Genomic DNA, 16,795 nt, shown 5'->3' with positions numbered 1-16,795 from the left:
ATAGTTGCCAGACCAAGAGGCTTTATGCCAAGACCTCATGGCACCCTGCGATTGTAATGCAGGAGGGGAAGGGAGGGCATCTTGGCATAAGGCCTCTGGATCTGCGAACAATGGAAGCCTATGAAACCCAGCCTAAAAAATATATATATATATGGTACATAAGTATTGCAGTTCATTATAACAGCAATCAAGGTATCGCAAGTGTAATTCCCTTAGAGGGACAATTTTAAAAAGTTTAACAAAATACAGAAAAATATTTAAAAAAATAAGAAAATTTAAATTTTAAAAATTAAATGTTCATTAAATATAAAAATTCAAAAACAAACAAAAAAAAGATCCGCAAAATGGGCATCACCAAGGCTGTCTGTACAGTGAATAGTATGACAAAAAAAAAGAAGTTTTGTGCCCCCTAAAACATTAAAATAAAGTGATCAAAAAGTCCGGTAGATTGAGAGAACTACCTGCCTAAGTACAATGTTAGCTGCCGCTTCCCACCCCTACTCCAGGCAGAGAGCCGGAGTAGTAGTAACTACTGGTAGTAACTTTCTTGAGAAGCTGGCGACTGTTGCAATTTTTTTTTTTACAGTATAAAAAGGTTATTAAAAACATTACAGGGGAAATATTAATATTAATATCTCTAAATATTTATTAATACTTTGTGTTTATGTTATTACTTTATATGTCCCAAATGCGATCATAAACATTTCCAATTTTTTTTTTTTAATTTTTTTTTTATGTCTGATTAGACCAGCAGCTCTGATTAACACTTGCAGACCCAGCGATCATGTGACAGCATCGGCTCCTGTGTTCACGGCATAGCGCTACTTCCGCTGCCTCTGACAGACGTGATCAGCGAGGGAGCAGGAGAAACCGCAGCAAAGCCGAAAGATGTAGCTAGACTCCAGACCTGCACCAGCTAACGTCTTGTCAGCGGTTGGTCTGAAAGAAGTTAGAGCAGGGCCCTGTTCCTACTATTTCAATGCCTGTTTTTTATGACTTATTACTCAAATCCCTTTGTGTGTCTTATGTGCTGTAAATCGCTACAGAATATGATGGTCCTATATGATTTACTATTTTCTATTTTGATGCCACAATAAATGAATGTCAAATGTTATTCAAAAGAATACATGTGCATAAAAAATGCTGCACTAGTGCAGCCATCATTAGGGGGATACCCTTTCCAGTAAACTTGCTATAGGTTATAGAAACAAGGAGCGAGTAAAACCATTGCCCATAATTTTTCCTCCATGCCAAATATGCCTCATGGCATGTGATCATATGGTCATACCACCATTACTGGATCTAATGTATGTAACATATGGTGCAGGTCTGTAAAGGGTATAAAACAAGGCAAAAGGAAGAATATAGCGTTGTATGTTTAACGCTAGTGTATTAAGGCACTAGTGGGGTTCAGTATAATCTTACAATTCCAGAAGCTGAGCACATTACAGATGCAACATAGGGGTTATTTTTTAGTTCTATAAAACGCTGCCAGTGGAATTCCTTGTCTAGTACCTCAGATCGGGTATTGCAATTTGAGGACTACCTTTAGCAAGGAAGATCTTGGGCTGGAACCTAAAAAATTGATTTCCCACCCCCCATTTCTTTTAATAATCAAGTTGACCGCAGTCACAAGGACCACTTGGTATTAAAAAGAAGAGCCGTGATAAGATTTAAAAATCAGGCTTGTCATCAACCCATTCTATTTTATACCAAGTCTGTGACCATAGGCAACTTGTTGAGTTATAATGTAGCATTAATAAAAAGACTACAAACCGAATGGCACCTGGATATTTTCCACTCTAGGCACCACAAAAAGGGCTTTGGAAAAGCTATTCATTGACATGTGGGTTGGCACCAGCTAATTCCATGGGATAAAAAAAAACAAAAAAACAAAAAGGGCCATAGGACAAGAGAGAATGGGCACTGCTAAAACTAGTAACTGGTTAAAGTGCTAACATTTCTACTGCACTCTGCAATAAAACAAAACAAAAAAAAAAACTGGTGCAGTCAAACAGTGGGGAAAATGAGTAACCATAAAGAGAGCAAATTACTAAAAACACTAAATCTCCTGTCAATTAGGGTAAATCCTTAGTTTCCATAAAACAAATTTGCCACTTTTTTTTTTTTTTTTTTTTTTTATAATTCCACACAGAGAAGAAGATTTATCAGAAGAGTCAGAGAAGAAGAACTGTTGTACTTTCCCATGGCAACCAGAACAGTTCTGCTCTTAGACACTTCTGAGAAATCTCCCCCCAACCCCCCCGGTATCCAGATCTTAAGCTTCTAGAAAACTGACTAAGCTGACACTGTGTAGTGCATATAGTGATACAAGTATACACAGCTGCAATTGGCAATATCCAGCTGTCAGTAATACGGTTGCCCAGTTTAGTCTAACAAACTCAATCCATCACAGAACTGAATGGACTGAGTTCAGTCGGTTTGGTCTGATAATTAAAATTTTAAAAACATTTTAAAAATTAAATGTTCATTAAAGGAAACCTACCAGTTAGAATGGCAGGGGTAAGCTGTAAGTACCGAGCACTAGCTCAGGGTGAGCTGGTGCCGGTACTTACTTTCGTTAGTGTTATAAACCGCAGTATCGCGGTTTTAACACTGTTTAAACTTTAGAGCAGAAGAGGCTTTGGCGCTGCGTGTGCACGATCGTGCGCGCGCCTACATAGGAAATAGCGAAGATGTTGCGTGCACACGGTCGCGTGCAGCGCCGAAGCCTCTTCTGCTCTAAAGTTTAAAAAGTGTTAAAACCGCGATTTATAACACTAACAAAAGTAAGTACCGGCACCAGCTCACCCTGAGCTGGTGCCCGGTACTTACAGCTTACACCTACCATTCTAAATGGTAGGTTTCCTTTAAATATAAAAATTCAAAAACAAAACAAAAAAAAAAGACCCGCAAAATGGGTATCACCAAGTTGAGAGGATTGAGTTTGTTGGAACCACCTCGCCTGTGGGCAAAAGATTTTATTAATAAATTTCTGGAAGAAAAATAGCACAATATGTTTACAAAAGGAGATGCTCCAGAACCCTTACTTCATGTGTAATACAACTCTTTACTAAAATGGAAAGCAGATCCACCGTTAAAGAAAAAAAACTTGGTATAGAAAAAATATTTGTTTAGCAATCTACCAGATTTTACTCAATGTTTTCTGAAAAGTAAAAAAATAAATTTAAAACATTTTAAGAATGATAAAAACAGTTGATTGTGTGTGCAATGTGTAAGCATAATTAAATGCATCTTACAGCTAACCTGTCACCAGGAAGGTCATTCTTATCTGGTGACAGGTTCCAACAGCCTATGCTATGACAATTTAAAAATGCCTTTGTCAGCATTCTGTCAGCATTTCAGTACTTTATATAAGCTTAATTCACATTACCTGGTTCTCTGCTAGCAGGACGTGGCGAGTCTCGGGGGAGGGGCAGCTGCAGTCTTTGTGTCCTCATGTATTTTTTTCTCTACTCCACCACATCCCCCTCCCTCCCCACTCAATGCAAATCACAAAAAATGGGTAGGGGTGAGGGAGCTGCTTAAGTGTGGAGAGGCGACTGACAAGCACACACAGGCTGTCGCAGCCCCTCCCGGGGGTCTCGCCACACGCTGCAGGCAGAGTGCCAAGTAATGTGAATTAAACCCACGCACTACTTAAATGATTCAGAATGCTAACATATAAAATTAGCATAGCATAAGCCATTGGAACTTGTCGCTAGCTAAAAATGACATTCCTGGTGACAGGCTCGCTTTTATGTAAGACTCCATGTAAATATGTTAGGATTATGCAGAACAGATAAAATCATAAATCTTGTACATAGCTTGTATACAGACTGCTATGAGGGTTTGAATCATTTGTGTAAGGAGATAACCGATTTGCACTTTGATCTTTCACTACCTTACCTTTGTACAAGAGACCTCCGTGGGAACCCACCTGCAGAGAAGTTATCAGGGCAGTGGACATCCACCTGTCATCTCATGTGGATGCAGCCATCACCCACTCTCTTCCCATCCGCTCGTAGATGGAAATGGTAACAGATGCAACAGATCATCGCATGCACGACTTCACCACCTCTGTCAATGTTGCATCCTGACCAAGATCAGAGGCAAGATACAAAAGGCTCCGCATGTTCTTCACTAGGTGCTGTGTGCCTTGTCATATCCTGCTGTAACATTCTATGCGTTTGTAACAGCAATTGACTTCCAACAGGGAGCTACAAAGTGCAAAACATGGTACAGAAGGATGTAGCAAATTTCATTTCAAGGAAGGCTCCAAAGAATTCATGCTTGACCTCAGTGTATAAGGCACACACAGTGGTTCCCGGGCTAAATACCAGAATCAATGCATATCCAGTGTGTCACTGAACCCTTCCCAATGGCCTCACACTGACCATTTAAAAGGATTACTTATAGGTGACGCACAGAAAATCTTCTCCTGCTGGGTCAACACCACCTATGCACAAAACAGAGGTCAGATCCCAGAAGTAGATGCTTCTTCCAATCGTCAGGGAACTCTTTATTACATGGTTTTTATTGCTACGGAGATTGTTTTGTGTTTTGACTGCTGAAAACGAAACATGATATAAAAGTAAATCTCAAATGAAAACAAAATCGGGATCATTGCGGATGATCCAAACAAATCAAAATCTTTACTGTATTCTCCAATTGAGAAATAGGAAGAGGTTCTCTGCTTCTTGTGGAACATTACGGATCCCTCCTAAGGAGCATGAGCAGCCGGCATGATCCGTTCAATAGATCTAGCGGATACTCCACTTGTACAACACAACGTTTTCAACTTAAAAAATAAACAAAAAAGGAAAAAGAAAAATACTTTAAAATGAGAAACATGTCAATGTTTTACTTCCTGAGGATTATCAAACATGTCTGCTACAATCAGGAATTGTATACCCCTCAACCAAAACTGTCAGCTCTTTGTTGTCAATTCACTTCCAGGCAGAAAAGACATTTTCCTCAAAAGAAACAATTTATTGAGAATGAAAAACAAAACCAGCTGAAGTGTGTGCACGGACTGAATGACCAGAGAGGGGAATGCCTCACTTTCCAGAAATCTTGTGTATACAGCACAAACGTTTTCACTCAAACACGGGAACTGGCATCACAAAAGCAGATACACAATATGCATATTTTTCTGGATTTTTTTTCTCTTTTTTTTGGGTGCCAGAATAGTAAATTGAGCAAGTTCTAAAACACTTTCCTCCATCACTGTTCCATTTCTCTGCAGCCACATCAAGAGCAGATTCCTGCAGTCTCCTGGCTTTGCTGCTGTACAAGGAGGAGGAAAATTGGTTGAGTTAAATACCAGACATTAAGTAGATCATTACAATGGAGTGCTGAATACAAGTAATTGCCAGTTACCTTATTTTACACCAGTGAACCCAAAAAGAGCTCTACCCGTCATCCCCACAGGGACACAGCCCAGTCATTCACAAGAACCCATTACTTTAAGTTGATAAAGTTCACAAACCTCCAGAGCAGATTAATAGCTCACTATATGTGAGGTATGTGTGTCAAAGGGGTTGTCCAACTACATGCCACCAATGAACCAATCCCAAATAGGACCAAGCTTCCAGTGCTAAAAGGTGAGCAAGCTTTGAATTTTTTATTCATTTTATTTCTGACACCAGCTTTCAGATAGACAACCCCTTGGACTGGCTTGGAAGTCAGAGCTCAGCCATCATTGAAATATAGACAGCTGCACTGTTTACCAAAGGTAAGACAAAATGTGTTAGTGTTAAGGAAGTCTACCACCAAAATCAGGCATGATAAACCAGGGACACTTGCTCATAGATCTACACACTGACTGTGGTAATCGTCTTACATTAGTTATCCATGGCCTCACTACTTCTAAAATCAACTTTTACAATTATGCTAGTGAGCCACAAAGGCTATGTTCTCTGGCTTCACATGTGGTTACACTGTGTTGCAGCACATCTCAGACTCAACCTCCCCTGCACTTCTTGTGACGTATACAGCAGTGGGAGGGGGAAGCGTTGCTTCACAATGTAACAGCTCGTGCAGAGTCAGCTCAGGAGGCTCTGATAACATGTCCATAACCTTTCAGCTTCATTAGCATAATTTTAAACGTTGGTTTTAGCGGGCGGCCAGGCATAGATATAAGAAGATTACCACAGCCACTGTGCCTGGTTCCATGAGTAAGTGCCCCTTGTTTATCAAACTTGATTGTGATAAAAGATTTTCTTTAATGAATAACCCACGGTTAGGCCAAGTTCACAGCTGCATTTGGCCATTAGGCTTTGTTACTAATAAAGGAAGCATATAATAAGGTAACAGAAGACAAAGTCTATACTGAACAGGTAACCTACAGTTTCCGTTAGACGCTCCTAAAATGGATAGTGTAACTGTAAACCCTTGATGCTGTTGTGAACTGGGCCCAACATGATTTGCTTTACACCAATAACTTAAAAACATAGAAAGGTTCTTAGGGGCATACCCAGGTATCACAGCAACATGAAATGTAGGCAACTTCACATCTGTTTCATTGTTGTACTCAGGTACAAGACCAGGGTAATGAAATGGCAGTAATGCAGGAGCCACAGCATTACATGTCAGTCACTAAGCCCAGTAATGAGCAGACACACAGAACTGTACATAGCATCATTATGTCCTATATTTCTAATGCAATCTGTATTAAAAACTCCATTAGAAATCTTAATGCAGATGTGAAGAAAGCCTCACAGGGTTGGATGCTTAGGTAATGGCCACTGTTTTGCTTGGTATACAAGCCACAATAGGCATTTTCATAAATACATAACAAATGGCATTGACAAACAGCACAATTTAAACAAAAGCAAATAATGTGTGGGATATGCTTACTTATATACTTCAATTTCAAGACATGTTAATTTTTTTAAAAGTATGTACAATTTTCACGTTCTAGTCAGCAATATATCGGAAACAGAAGATCGCTGCACACAGCATTGTCATCATGTGGACCTCGTACCAGGGGAGGGGACTGAAGGTCTGGGGCCTACATGAAACACTAGAGTCTCACCTCTTCTAGCTGTGATAATGCATTGATTTGACACAACTGTATGAATTGCAAGCACTGATCTACAGTGATATTACTAGAGATGTACCATACATACATAATACATTATGTCCATTGCTGCTCCACAGATTTTGGGACCACCACAAGTAGTGGTGTATTGTGGCATCGAAATTAAGATGTAGCAAATGTATAGTTCTACACTTTGTGCTTGCAATTCTGGACAACAGAGGAGGTTTAACCTTCTGAGGTTGTTTGTGTACCTTAAAAACAACCATTTTTGGATATTAATGACAAGAACTGTATTGTACTTGCAGCAGCTGATGCAGGATAAAGTGAGGACCAAAATCAAAAAACCTGTTCTGAGGTTGTTTACAGAAAGATTTCATGATGTTCAATAGAACAAAGCAGCTGCCATCATGTCAATTAACAGAGCTCTAAAGAACAGTAATATATAAATGTGTATGCAAGTGCTTTCTAAAACTAGAAAAGGAGTTTCACATCTGTATTCTGTGGGTTCATCCGAAAAACTGTTTGCTACCTATAGCATCTTAAAGCAATTTAGAGATAACTAAACTATGGACAACAAAGTCAGTTTGTCTTTGTATAGGACCAAGTAGCTGGCCCCTACAACAGTGATGGCGAACCTTTTAGAGACCGAGTGCCCAAACTACAACCAAGACCCACTTATTTATTGAAAAGTGCCAACACAAAAATTTTATTTGTGATTTATACTCCCTTCTCTGTCACAGCTTTCATTGATACCGGCACCTGAGGACACCAATAAAGCAGAAAATAGAAGAAATTTGGATGATCATTGTAGCTTCCCTCCAGGGTCCCATAAACAGGAAGAATTGTCAGGGCCGGAGGAGGAGCTACAATGATAATCCAGATCTGTCCACACCTTGCCACTCCTCCAGTAGTCCCAGGTAGCGCTGTCACTTTAAAATAGCTCTGTGCACAGCAAGATCTGGGCTGTGTGTGGCTGCAGGAAGATACTTGGAGTAATCTCTGGTGATGGCCTGAGTGCCCACAGAAAGGGCTCTGAGTGCCACCTCTGGCACCCGTGCCATAGGTTCGCCACCACTGCCCTACAAGATACTGAACAGGCTGCACCTATTCACACACCTAACACACTGGCGAGTTTCCATAGCTTTCTTTCCTTTGAAAAGTCATTACACCATCTTAAAGCCAAAACCATACTGGAAAACTATTTAAGGGGTCTGCCGCATATGGCCAAATCTCTTTAACATGCTGCAACTTTTGTAGTGGCTCTGCACAGTACTGCACCTACACTGTTAAAACCATTAGTACAGGACTAACGGGGACATGTATCAATCTGTAATCAGCACCTGAAATATCAAGGGTTTTAGACCATTTTCAGGCAGTTTTCCAATTTAAAAGGGAATGTGACCTAGCAGGAAATAGCACGTGCACCAGATTTTACATTGAGATGCCACAAAGTAGACCAACCGATAGGAGTTGCATAGTACAACTTTCCAGCCTTACAACCGCAATACATCTGGCGCAGCAAAGGACTGTCTAGTTCTACTCTGCACTGGACTAAAGATCATCTCCCACTAGGTAATTTTTAAAGGAAACTTGTCAGCAGAAATTGTCTTAATAAACCACTACTAGTTTATTAAACAGCCAAATACCCTTCAGCTCTGATTATTTCATGGACCTGTGTGGGGCATCATCCAGAAAATCAACTTTGCAGTGATGTAAAAATGTTTGTCAGAGACTCCCCGCCTCAGATTTCTCTCTTCACTGTAGCTGACATCAATAACTGGCATGAAGCTACTCCAGAAGTCACCAGTACAGCAGAGAACACCCCAAGACTTTATACAACCAGTTTACATCTCACTTCATAGAAGATTTTCTGGATGATGGCATAAAACGAACATAATAATATGGAAGATGAAGACAATATAAAGTAGCAAAAATTTACTAACAGGTGAGCACAGCCAATGCGTACAGTACAGCACTGTGGTCACATGATACAGCCAGCAGTGGCATGTGCACCAGGGGTCACAGATCGAGTCTAGTAGGTCCTAGGAAACCCCTTTGACCTCAACGTTGAACAAAACATCTGAAGTTTGTTTAATAAGCAGGTACTAAACAATTACAGATCTAGAATGAGATATGACTTTCTTGCAGGACATAATAACCCCTCAAGTATCACTGGCTATTAAAATCATTAAACAGAATCTATTTGCCTTCATAGTCTGAAATCTTTCTGTTAACAAGCAGGAAGGTTGTAATATCACCAGAAACGCTGGCAGGAATGTGGAGAATATGGTGCTTAGAATTTCAGAGCCATTAAGCACATCAGAAATTACCTTCATTGTCTGACATTTCATCTGCTTTCTAATGTAAAGCACATTGAAGCTATTTAAATATTTTTCTACATTTACCAAATGTAGTACCATCTACAACCCTGGACTGCATTATGGGATACAGTATAGATACATAACAGTATAGCTGTAACACTTATACAATGGCTTTCATGCTTTAAACAGCCACAGACATAAATATACCACAATTATCTAATAGGTATGTAATAAGCAAGGAGGTAGGAAGTAGCCATTGTATAAGCAGTTCCATCACATTGACATATCTAGATCCATGATGGACGCACAGTTGCCATCAGCTGTCCTTTGCTCTTTCATGAAATGTCAGACACATTCTATAAAAAAAATAAAAATAAAAGTAATACACAAAGAAAATTAAAAAAAGGTATATCATGCAATACTATAGGAATGTAATACCCAAAACCCCAATAACCTCAAGTACATAGATATCGTGCAATATCTTCCAAATAAAAATCTACATTTTTTTTACTGGCACCCAAAATTACTTACAAAGCCGCTAATCGCCTGGTTATGTCTCCATGAAAAATGACAGCTTTGTCTATGCTTATTTAACATGATTATGGTTTTAAAGGACATGTACCTTCAGTTTTACTGCTGATGGTAAACGTGTGCTACTAAAATTAATGAGGAACTATGCTCCTCAGGACTTCCTTTAGTATAACTGTATACGCTGTAATTGCGGCAATACAAGTTTTAAAAACTATGCTCATCAGTCTGGGGCGCCTTGTGTTATAATTGATCCCCCCCATTCCAATACAAGTCCCGCACGTCACCTTCTGTATTTACTGTGGACAGGCGAGACTTGTATTTCACCGAGGACAACAGGGTTGTGAATAAATAAAAATATGAGTTGCTTGGAGGCTCTACGATGACGTAGCTGGAGCACCCCAGACTGATTACCATCATTTTTATAACTCAATATTGCCGAAATCACAGCGTAGAGAGAATAAAAATCTCTGAGGAACATAATTCCTCAAGAACATTTTAGTAGGACACTTCTACCATCAGTAAAACTGATGTAAATCTCCTATAAGGGATCTTACAATTAAAAAAAAAAAATTTTTAAGTGATGCTACTAGATATTGAAGGCTGCACATCTAACTACTGTATATTAAAAACCGAGCTACAGACCGAGAGACAAAAAAAATTTAAATTTTATGTGCTCACAGAACTGAGTAAGCTCCAGCTTACTCCAACTTCCAGGATCACAATCTGGCTTGTATGAAGTATGAGTAATAACATACAATCACAAATGGCATGGTATTCCACAACACAAGCCACTGGATTGTTTTTTTTGGTTTGCAAACCAAGTCAGATGTAAATATGACCTAGGCATTCCCTATGCTCAGCACCAATGCAAAAAGAAAGGTTCTCCAAGATCCCTGGTACATTTGCTGTCCTAACCTGAGAAACTGTACACTGCAGAAAACTCTGGTAACATGTTTTCCCTCTTGCAATGTTTCTTCACTGTTCGCATTCAATACACATGGGTAGGTGTGCACCAAAGATGCTTGTGTGCCATATTCCCAATATGTACTACTATAAAAGCTGGCAAAATAGGCCAAGCCTTTTACCACAGCTTACAATTGATATGTCCCTATTGGAATCATGTCACATAACCTTCAATGCTACCCCTCCAGTAGAGGAGCATGTAAAACGACTAAACCGAAAGAACTGGATTTCTTAGAGCTATGATGCAGGTCTTGTGACACAACAGAGGGCACTAAGTAAGTTCATGAAGAAGTTCATTAAGATAAGAAATCTGTGTTTCTGGATAGTCTCAAGAGCTGGATTTGTCTATACATTTAACACTATATGTAGCACCTCTGCTTGAAACGGCTGATGAAAAAGAGCAAGTTTCATTTCACTGCAGATTAAACATACATATACAATAGAGCATGCAGGCTATACACAATGTAAAGTTTTTCTAAACTTTCATCATATATTCCATTGTTGGTTCCCAACATTCCAGCCCCTCTAGCCACCTGTGTTTGGACATAGGAACTGCTATCTGATGTATTTGGCTTGCTATAATCCCATTATGCCAGCATCATGTATCTTGGCTAAAGTTTTCCAGCAGTGTTATACTCTGGAGTGATTATTTTTTAGAATATTTCCTATCCAAACCAAGGTACATGGTTAAGCTTAAATGATTGATAAATGTGCCTACAATAAAGTATGTATAAACCTATATGAATAGGTTTGGTGTGTAGGTACTTAGTGACTCGTTTAAGCAGTAAGTAAGAAAGTTACAGACAGATGAATAGCAAAAAAGTAGTTGCACTAAAAGGAAAAAAAAAAAAAAAAAAAAAAAAGCACACAAAAATTAATATCTTCTACAATGAGGGATGATGGCCTTATATATACACCGTAGCTGTGCGTGGCACAATATCACTGCACAAAGAATGAATTAGCAAAACCAAAACGCAATGTTTGTACTGTATCCCATAATACCATGTGGACAGTGCATGAGAATATAGACATTGCATTAGGAGGCCCCACGCACTATGATCATTACAAGGTAGTCATCTTCAGATTTGGCAAGGGCTTTAGCTGTAGAATCCAGGAACTGCTGAGAAAATTCACATGGTGGAAAAGCATGAAGAACTCCAGTGTTCTCCTTATCTTTACTGCCCCCCACTGGAAGGCTAATGACTCCTGCTGCTTGTTTTTGCTTTAAGTAGGACACCAGGTTTCTCAGAGGCCGTTGGGTTGAACTTGCTTGATCTCCAGTGAAATTACCATCAGATGTACCAGGAACTGCAAGTAGGATGGCATAACCATTAGGACCAGCCACTTTGATGCGACGCGTCACTTCGTCCAGCTTGGGTTGATCCAGGCGTAGCCGTTGTGTAATTTTTAACTGGGCGACTTTCCCACCTGAGGATCCTTCAACGAGCAGCCCAGTTGCAACGGAAAGATCGCCTTGTAACAAGTGCATATTGGACGGAAAATTACTGTTTTTCAGAAGCAGCATACCTTGCCAGGCCAGGCACAGTTTCTGAGTTGCATCTGGTTTCTGGGGTGACTTGACTTTACTGTTGGGCTCTGGTCGCTCATCTTTTCTTACAGGGCTCTTACTTTCTACAATGCGATGTTTTCGCTCTCGTTCAACAGAGTTTGAGCTCTTTCGATCACGCTTATCAGCAACACCGCGCTCAAGGCTGCTGCGCCAGTCTCGGACAGGTGAGGTCTGTGCACTGCGTCCGGTAGCACGATCTGTATCGCTGTAGCGACTTTCTCTCCCAGCACTGCCATCAGGACTTCTATCGGGGCTATTGCAGTGTCTCTTTCTAGACCGCTCACTTTCCGGAGATCGGTCAATATGACGGCTCTCATCCATTAGCCTTCTTTTTCTAGGCAGGTCTTTGCTTACTCCATCTCTTTCCCGATCTCTGTCTAAAGACCAACCTTCAGCACGTCGATCTAACGTCTCTAGGGGCTCATAAGCAACTCTGTTTCGGTCTCTTACAGGCAAGGGCACCCATTCAGAATCTGAATACAAGTCTCTTTCTCTGTTTCTATACAAGAGAGGTGGTGTGCGGTCTCTGGCTCGTAGAGCATCAGGTGCCCTATGGGCAAAGCTATCACCCACTAAATCATAATGGGGCACAGGCAATGTCTGAAGGTAAGGGGGCTGGTAGATGTGATCTGTATCAGCAAAGTCCACACGTAGTTTTCTGTGTTCGCCTCCTAAAGGAAAACCTCTCATTTGTGTGCAGGCAGCTTGGGCGGCATCTAGGCTTTCATACTGTATATAGGCCCAGCTGTCACCTTTCCTGTAGTCAATAGATCTGATTGTGCCAAAGCGGTCAAACTCACGGGCTAGCGACGCCATTGGCACCCAGGGCCCCAGCCCCCCTACCCACAAGCGATTGGTTGGAGTGGCCTTGCCATAGCCTATCTTAATACAGTTGCGCAGGATATACTTGCCAGACATTGCCACCTTGGCCCTGTGCGCCATGTCCAGGTTCTCATATTTAATGAAGCCATAAGTAGAGTTTTGCCCACGAGCTGCCCTCTTAATGTCCACTTCAGTAATTGTCCCAAAGCGCTCAAACGCCCTGCGCAGCTCACTCTCTGTCACATTGATGTCCAGGTTGCCCAGAAACAGAGTCCTGTTGGCCCTCATGTCATTCTCGGGAGAGCTGTCCTCCTCTCGGATGCTCAGGCGGGGGTCTAGGGAGTAGGCAGGCCGCACCCGGCCCTCGTAGAAGTTGTAGTCTCGGTCCCGGTCCAAGTCTCTAGGCAGAGGAGGCGGCGGGGGCGGAGGTAAGCGGCCCAGGGCCAGCTGCTGCAGCCGGTAATCCCTGTAGCCCAGGCCGCCGGGGGAGAGGCCTCGCTGGCTGTGCGGGTGCCGGTGGGCGGGCAGGGAGGACACTGCTGTGGACAGGCTGTATGGCTCCTTGTCGGCCGGGGATCGGCTCCGGCGCCGGTTGCTGACTGGCATATACACCGCCTCGATCTTCAGCGGGCGGTCGTAGAGCACCAGGCGGCCCCGGGCATGCTTAGCGGCCCGGGCATCCTCTGGTCGCCGGAAGTTGACCAGGGCCACCCGCTCGTCCCCGGTGCGGGAGATCTTCACACTGACGTCCCCGAACTTCTTGAACTCGTGGAAGAGGCCGTCCTCTATGGCTTCATCGCTGAGGGACGAGCCCAGCTCGCTGATCCGCAGGGACTTGTATTCAGACTCCCCGCGGCTCTCAGCGCTGCGGCCGGTGGCGCCTCCCCTGCTCTCGGCGCCTTTGCTGCTGCCGCTACCACTGCTTGCTCCCGGGGAGCCATAACTGTGCAGACCGGGACCTCTCCCTGACGACTCGTAGTCTCGGCTGCTGGAGAGGGTCTTGTCCAGGTGCAGGCCGCGGCGGCCGGAGCTGCTCTCTGAGGATTTGCCGGCTGAGCCGCTGCCATTACTGCCGCTAGCCGAGCTCAGCTTCTTTACGCACCGATCCCGAGAAGAATCATCCGCCCCCCGGGACCGTTTGGCTTTAGCCGGGGAGCGCTCTTTTCCTTTCATGGTGACTTGTGGAGGGATATCGTCCTCATACACGGCTTATCGGCGCCATCTTGCAATTTTTGCTCGGTACGATCCGCCCTATAGTCTCATTGGACAATACTGACCAACCTACAATTACTATTGGACGAGTTTGCTGTCATTTGCAACGCAGCGGGCGGGATATAGGGGACGCTTACGCCTTAAAACGTCATGTCCGTTTTCAGCTAACAGTAGGAGGGAGACTGGTGATAGCGAAGCGCAATGGCTGAGGCTAGAATGCAGTAGTTAGACGTAAGGCCCCCCTCTCATATCAAGTATATGTGAAGTCTGAACGTACTAGGAAGTGCCATCTCTCAACACATGCCCACACTGCAAAAATCCATTCAGAGAAACCAGCTTTTGAAATGGAAAAAATGCATGAAATTCCCTTGTATGAACATATCACTAAGGTGAACTGCATAGTTCCCAACAAGGTTGTGTGATTGATCCTGCTATGTACTACCGTACTACAGTATGGCAGTGTATGGGGAGTATCCACATCATATATTACAATGTGTATAACGCACATTGTAATAGATGGGATAAAACAAGCCTCGGGTCACAATAACCACTTGCCACCCCCGATGACTGCCAGTGGGGTACCAGTGAGTGTTTTGCTGCAATATGCAGCAAACGCCACAAAAAAGGGGGAAACAAAAAGTATAGGGGTGTAGAAGGTCTAGTCCTCAAAGGTAGTCAAGGTATTTGCCTACAAACAAGTCTTGCAAATACCCCAGAGGAATAACAGAGGACAAGTAACACATATACAGGTATATACAGACCAAGGGTGGACACCAGTCGCCTTGCTTTAGACCATCGGTGAATTAGATTCTGGGCGCCCATCTACTGCGACATGTGAATATTCCCTGTATATTATTAGGTGTGTTTACAGAGTGCATTTTCATTGCGTCTCAAATGCACAACAAATGCATCAGGCAAACGCATCCCAAAAAAAAAAATCGGTGTTAATTAGTGCTTTTTTTCCCCATGTGTTTGCCAACTTGTTTTTTCTTGTTTAAATCGAGTAGACTTTATTTAAGCAGATACTTACAGCAAATTGACTGCTTTCTTTATACATAGCTGTGATATACATACACATTACCAAATATAACAATTTTATTTTATTTTTTTAGCCCAAACCCCTACCCAACAAACACCCCCCTCCACCTGACAGTCCATTCCCCTATCTCCCAAAAACAATACTAGATAGAAGACAACGTGCCCAAATGCAGGACCCTATATCTCTCCTTCTCCTGTCACCTAATCTCATACCCGTGGGCCTCCCAAGTCACAGCCTTGCCCATCTCCTGAGCAGCTCTACTGTCCCCACTCCCGGACTTTCCAGTCATTTACGCCATTGCTTTACATACTCCTTAAGTGCATTCCATTTCATATACACTCCCAACTCCATTTTGAGTGTGGTATTCACCTTTTTTTTTTTTTTTACTTCCCCAAGCCTTGGTGGGATAGTATCCAGCCAGTGTCTGGCAATGGTTTTGTGGACCTGATACAATATCTTAGTTTCTGCTAACTGTTCTGCCCTAGGGATCTCCATCACACCCCAACAAGCAAACTTTTTGATCATTCAGCTCACCCACTCCATACACTTAATCCACTACTCTTCCAACTCCACCCCACAATTCCCTCAGCATTGGACATGCCCAAAACATATGTACAACATCTGCCCCCTCTGATAAACATTGCAAGCATTTTTCATCTTTTTGAATACCTATTTTCTTCATCAGGACCAGGGTAAGATAGGCTCTGTGAAACAGAAATAACTGTGATCGGCGTTGTGCCACATTCAGGGATAATTTGCTAGGGGTCTCTAGTATCTCCTTCCATTCCTCACCTAACAATGCTCCCACATCCAATTCCCATTTGCTACCCACCTCCGTCAACGGGTCCCCTAGTATTTTATTCAGAATTTCCCCATACAGTAAAGATATTAGTCCTTGCATATTTTTAGCATGGACCACTCCTTGCATTACCAATGAGGAAATAACAACCTCACCAGTCTCAAATTGCGACTGAAGGCAATGCTGTAGTTGTAAGTACCGATAAAACATATGTCTGGGGACCCCCAAGCTCCTCCGTTAGTTGTTGAAAAGACTTTAGCGTTGACTCATTATATAGCTGACGCAGGTAGTTAATCCCCCTCTGACTCTATCCCCTAACCTCTATCCTCCATCATATATACTTCCCCTAAACACGGATTATCCCATAAGCGAGTATGCTTCGTCCACGGATCAATCCTGACCAACTGTCTATAGAGCGACCACACCTTCTACAACAATGTCAGGCATTGACTTGCACTATTAGCCAGGCTGCCTCCCACATCGCTACTGGAGT

General features: G+C 42.4%; 1 protein-coding gene across 1 annotated transcript; it reads right to left on the bottom strand.

Annotated features, from left to right (window-relative positions):
• Positions 1-4,971: 4,971 nt before the first annotated feature.
• RBM15 (RNA binding motif protein 15) lies at positions 4,972-14,514 on the bottom strand. Its single transcript, XM_072137409.1, has one exon. It carries the CDS (start codon positions 14,423-14,425, stop codon positions 11,897-11,899), a length of 2,529 nt encoding a protein of 842 aa, XP_071993510.1. The 5' UTR covers positions 14,426-14,514; the 3' UTR covers positions 4,972-11,896.
• Positions 14,515-16,795: the final 2,281 nt, after the last annotated feature.

Source organism: Engystomops pustulosus, chromosome 2 (genome assembly GCF_040894005.1).
Source record: "Engystomops pustulosus chromosome 2, aEngPut4.maternal, whole genome shotgun sequence".
NCBI lineage: Eukaryota > Metazoa > Chordata > Amphibia > Anura > Leptodactylidae > Engystomops > Engystomops pustulosus.
This window is presented reverse-complemented; position numbering and strand designations above follow the sequence as displayed.

Bases quoted from the DNA above. Each gene is read 5' to 3' on its own strand.
- RBM15 (XM_072137409.1), bottom strand. From the start codon at position 14,425: ATGAAAGGAAAAGAGCGCTCCCCGGCTAAAGCCAAACGGTCCCGGGGG.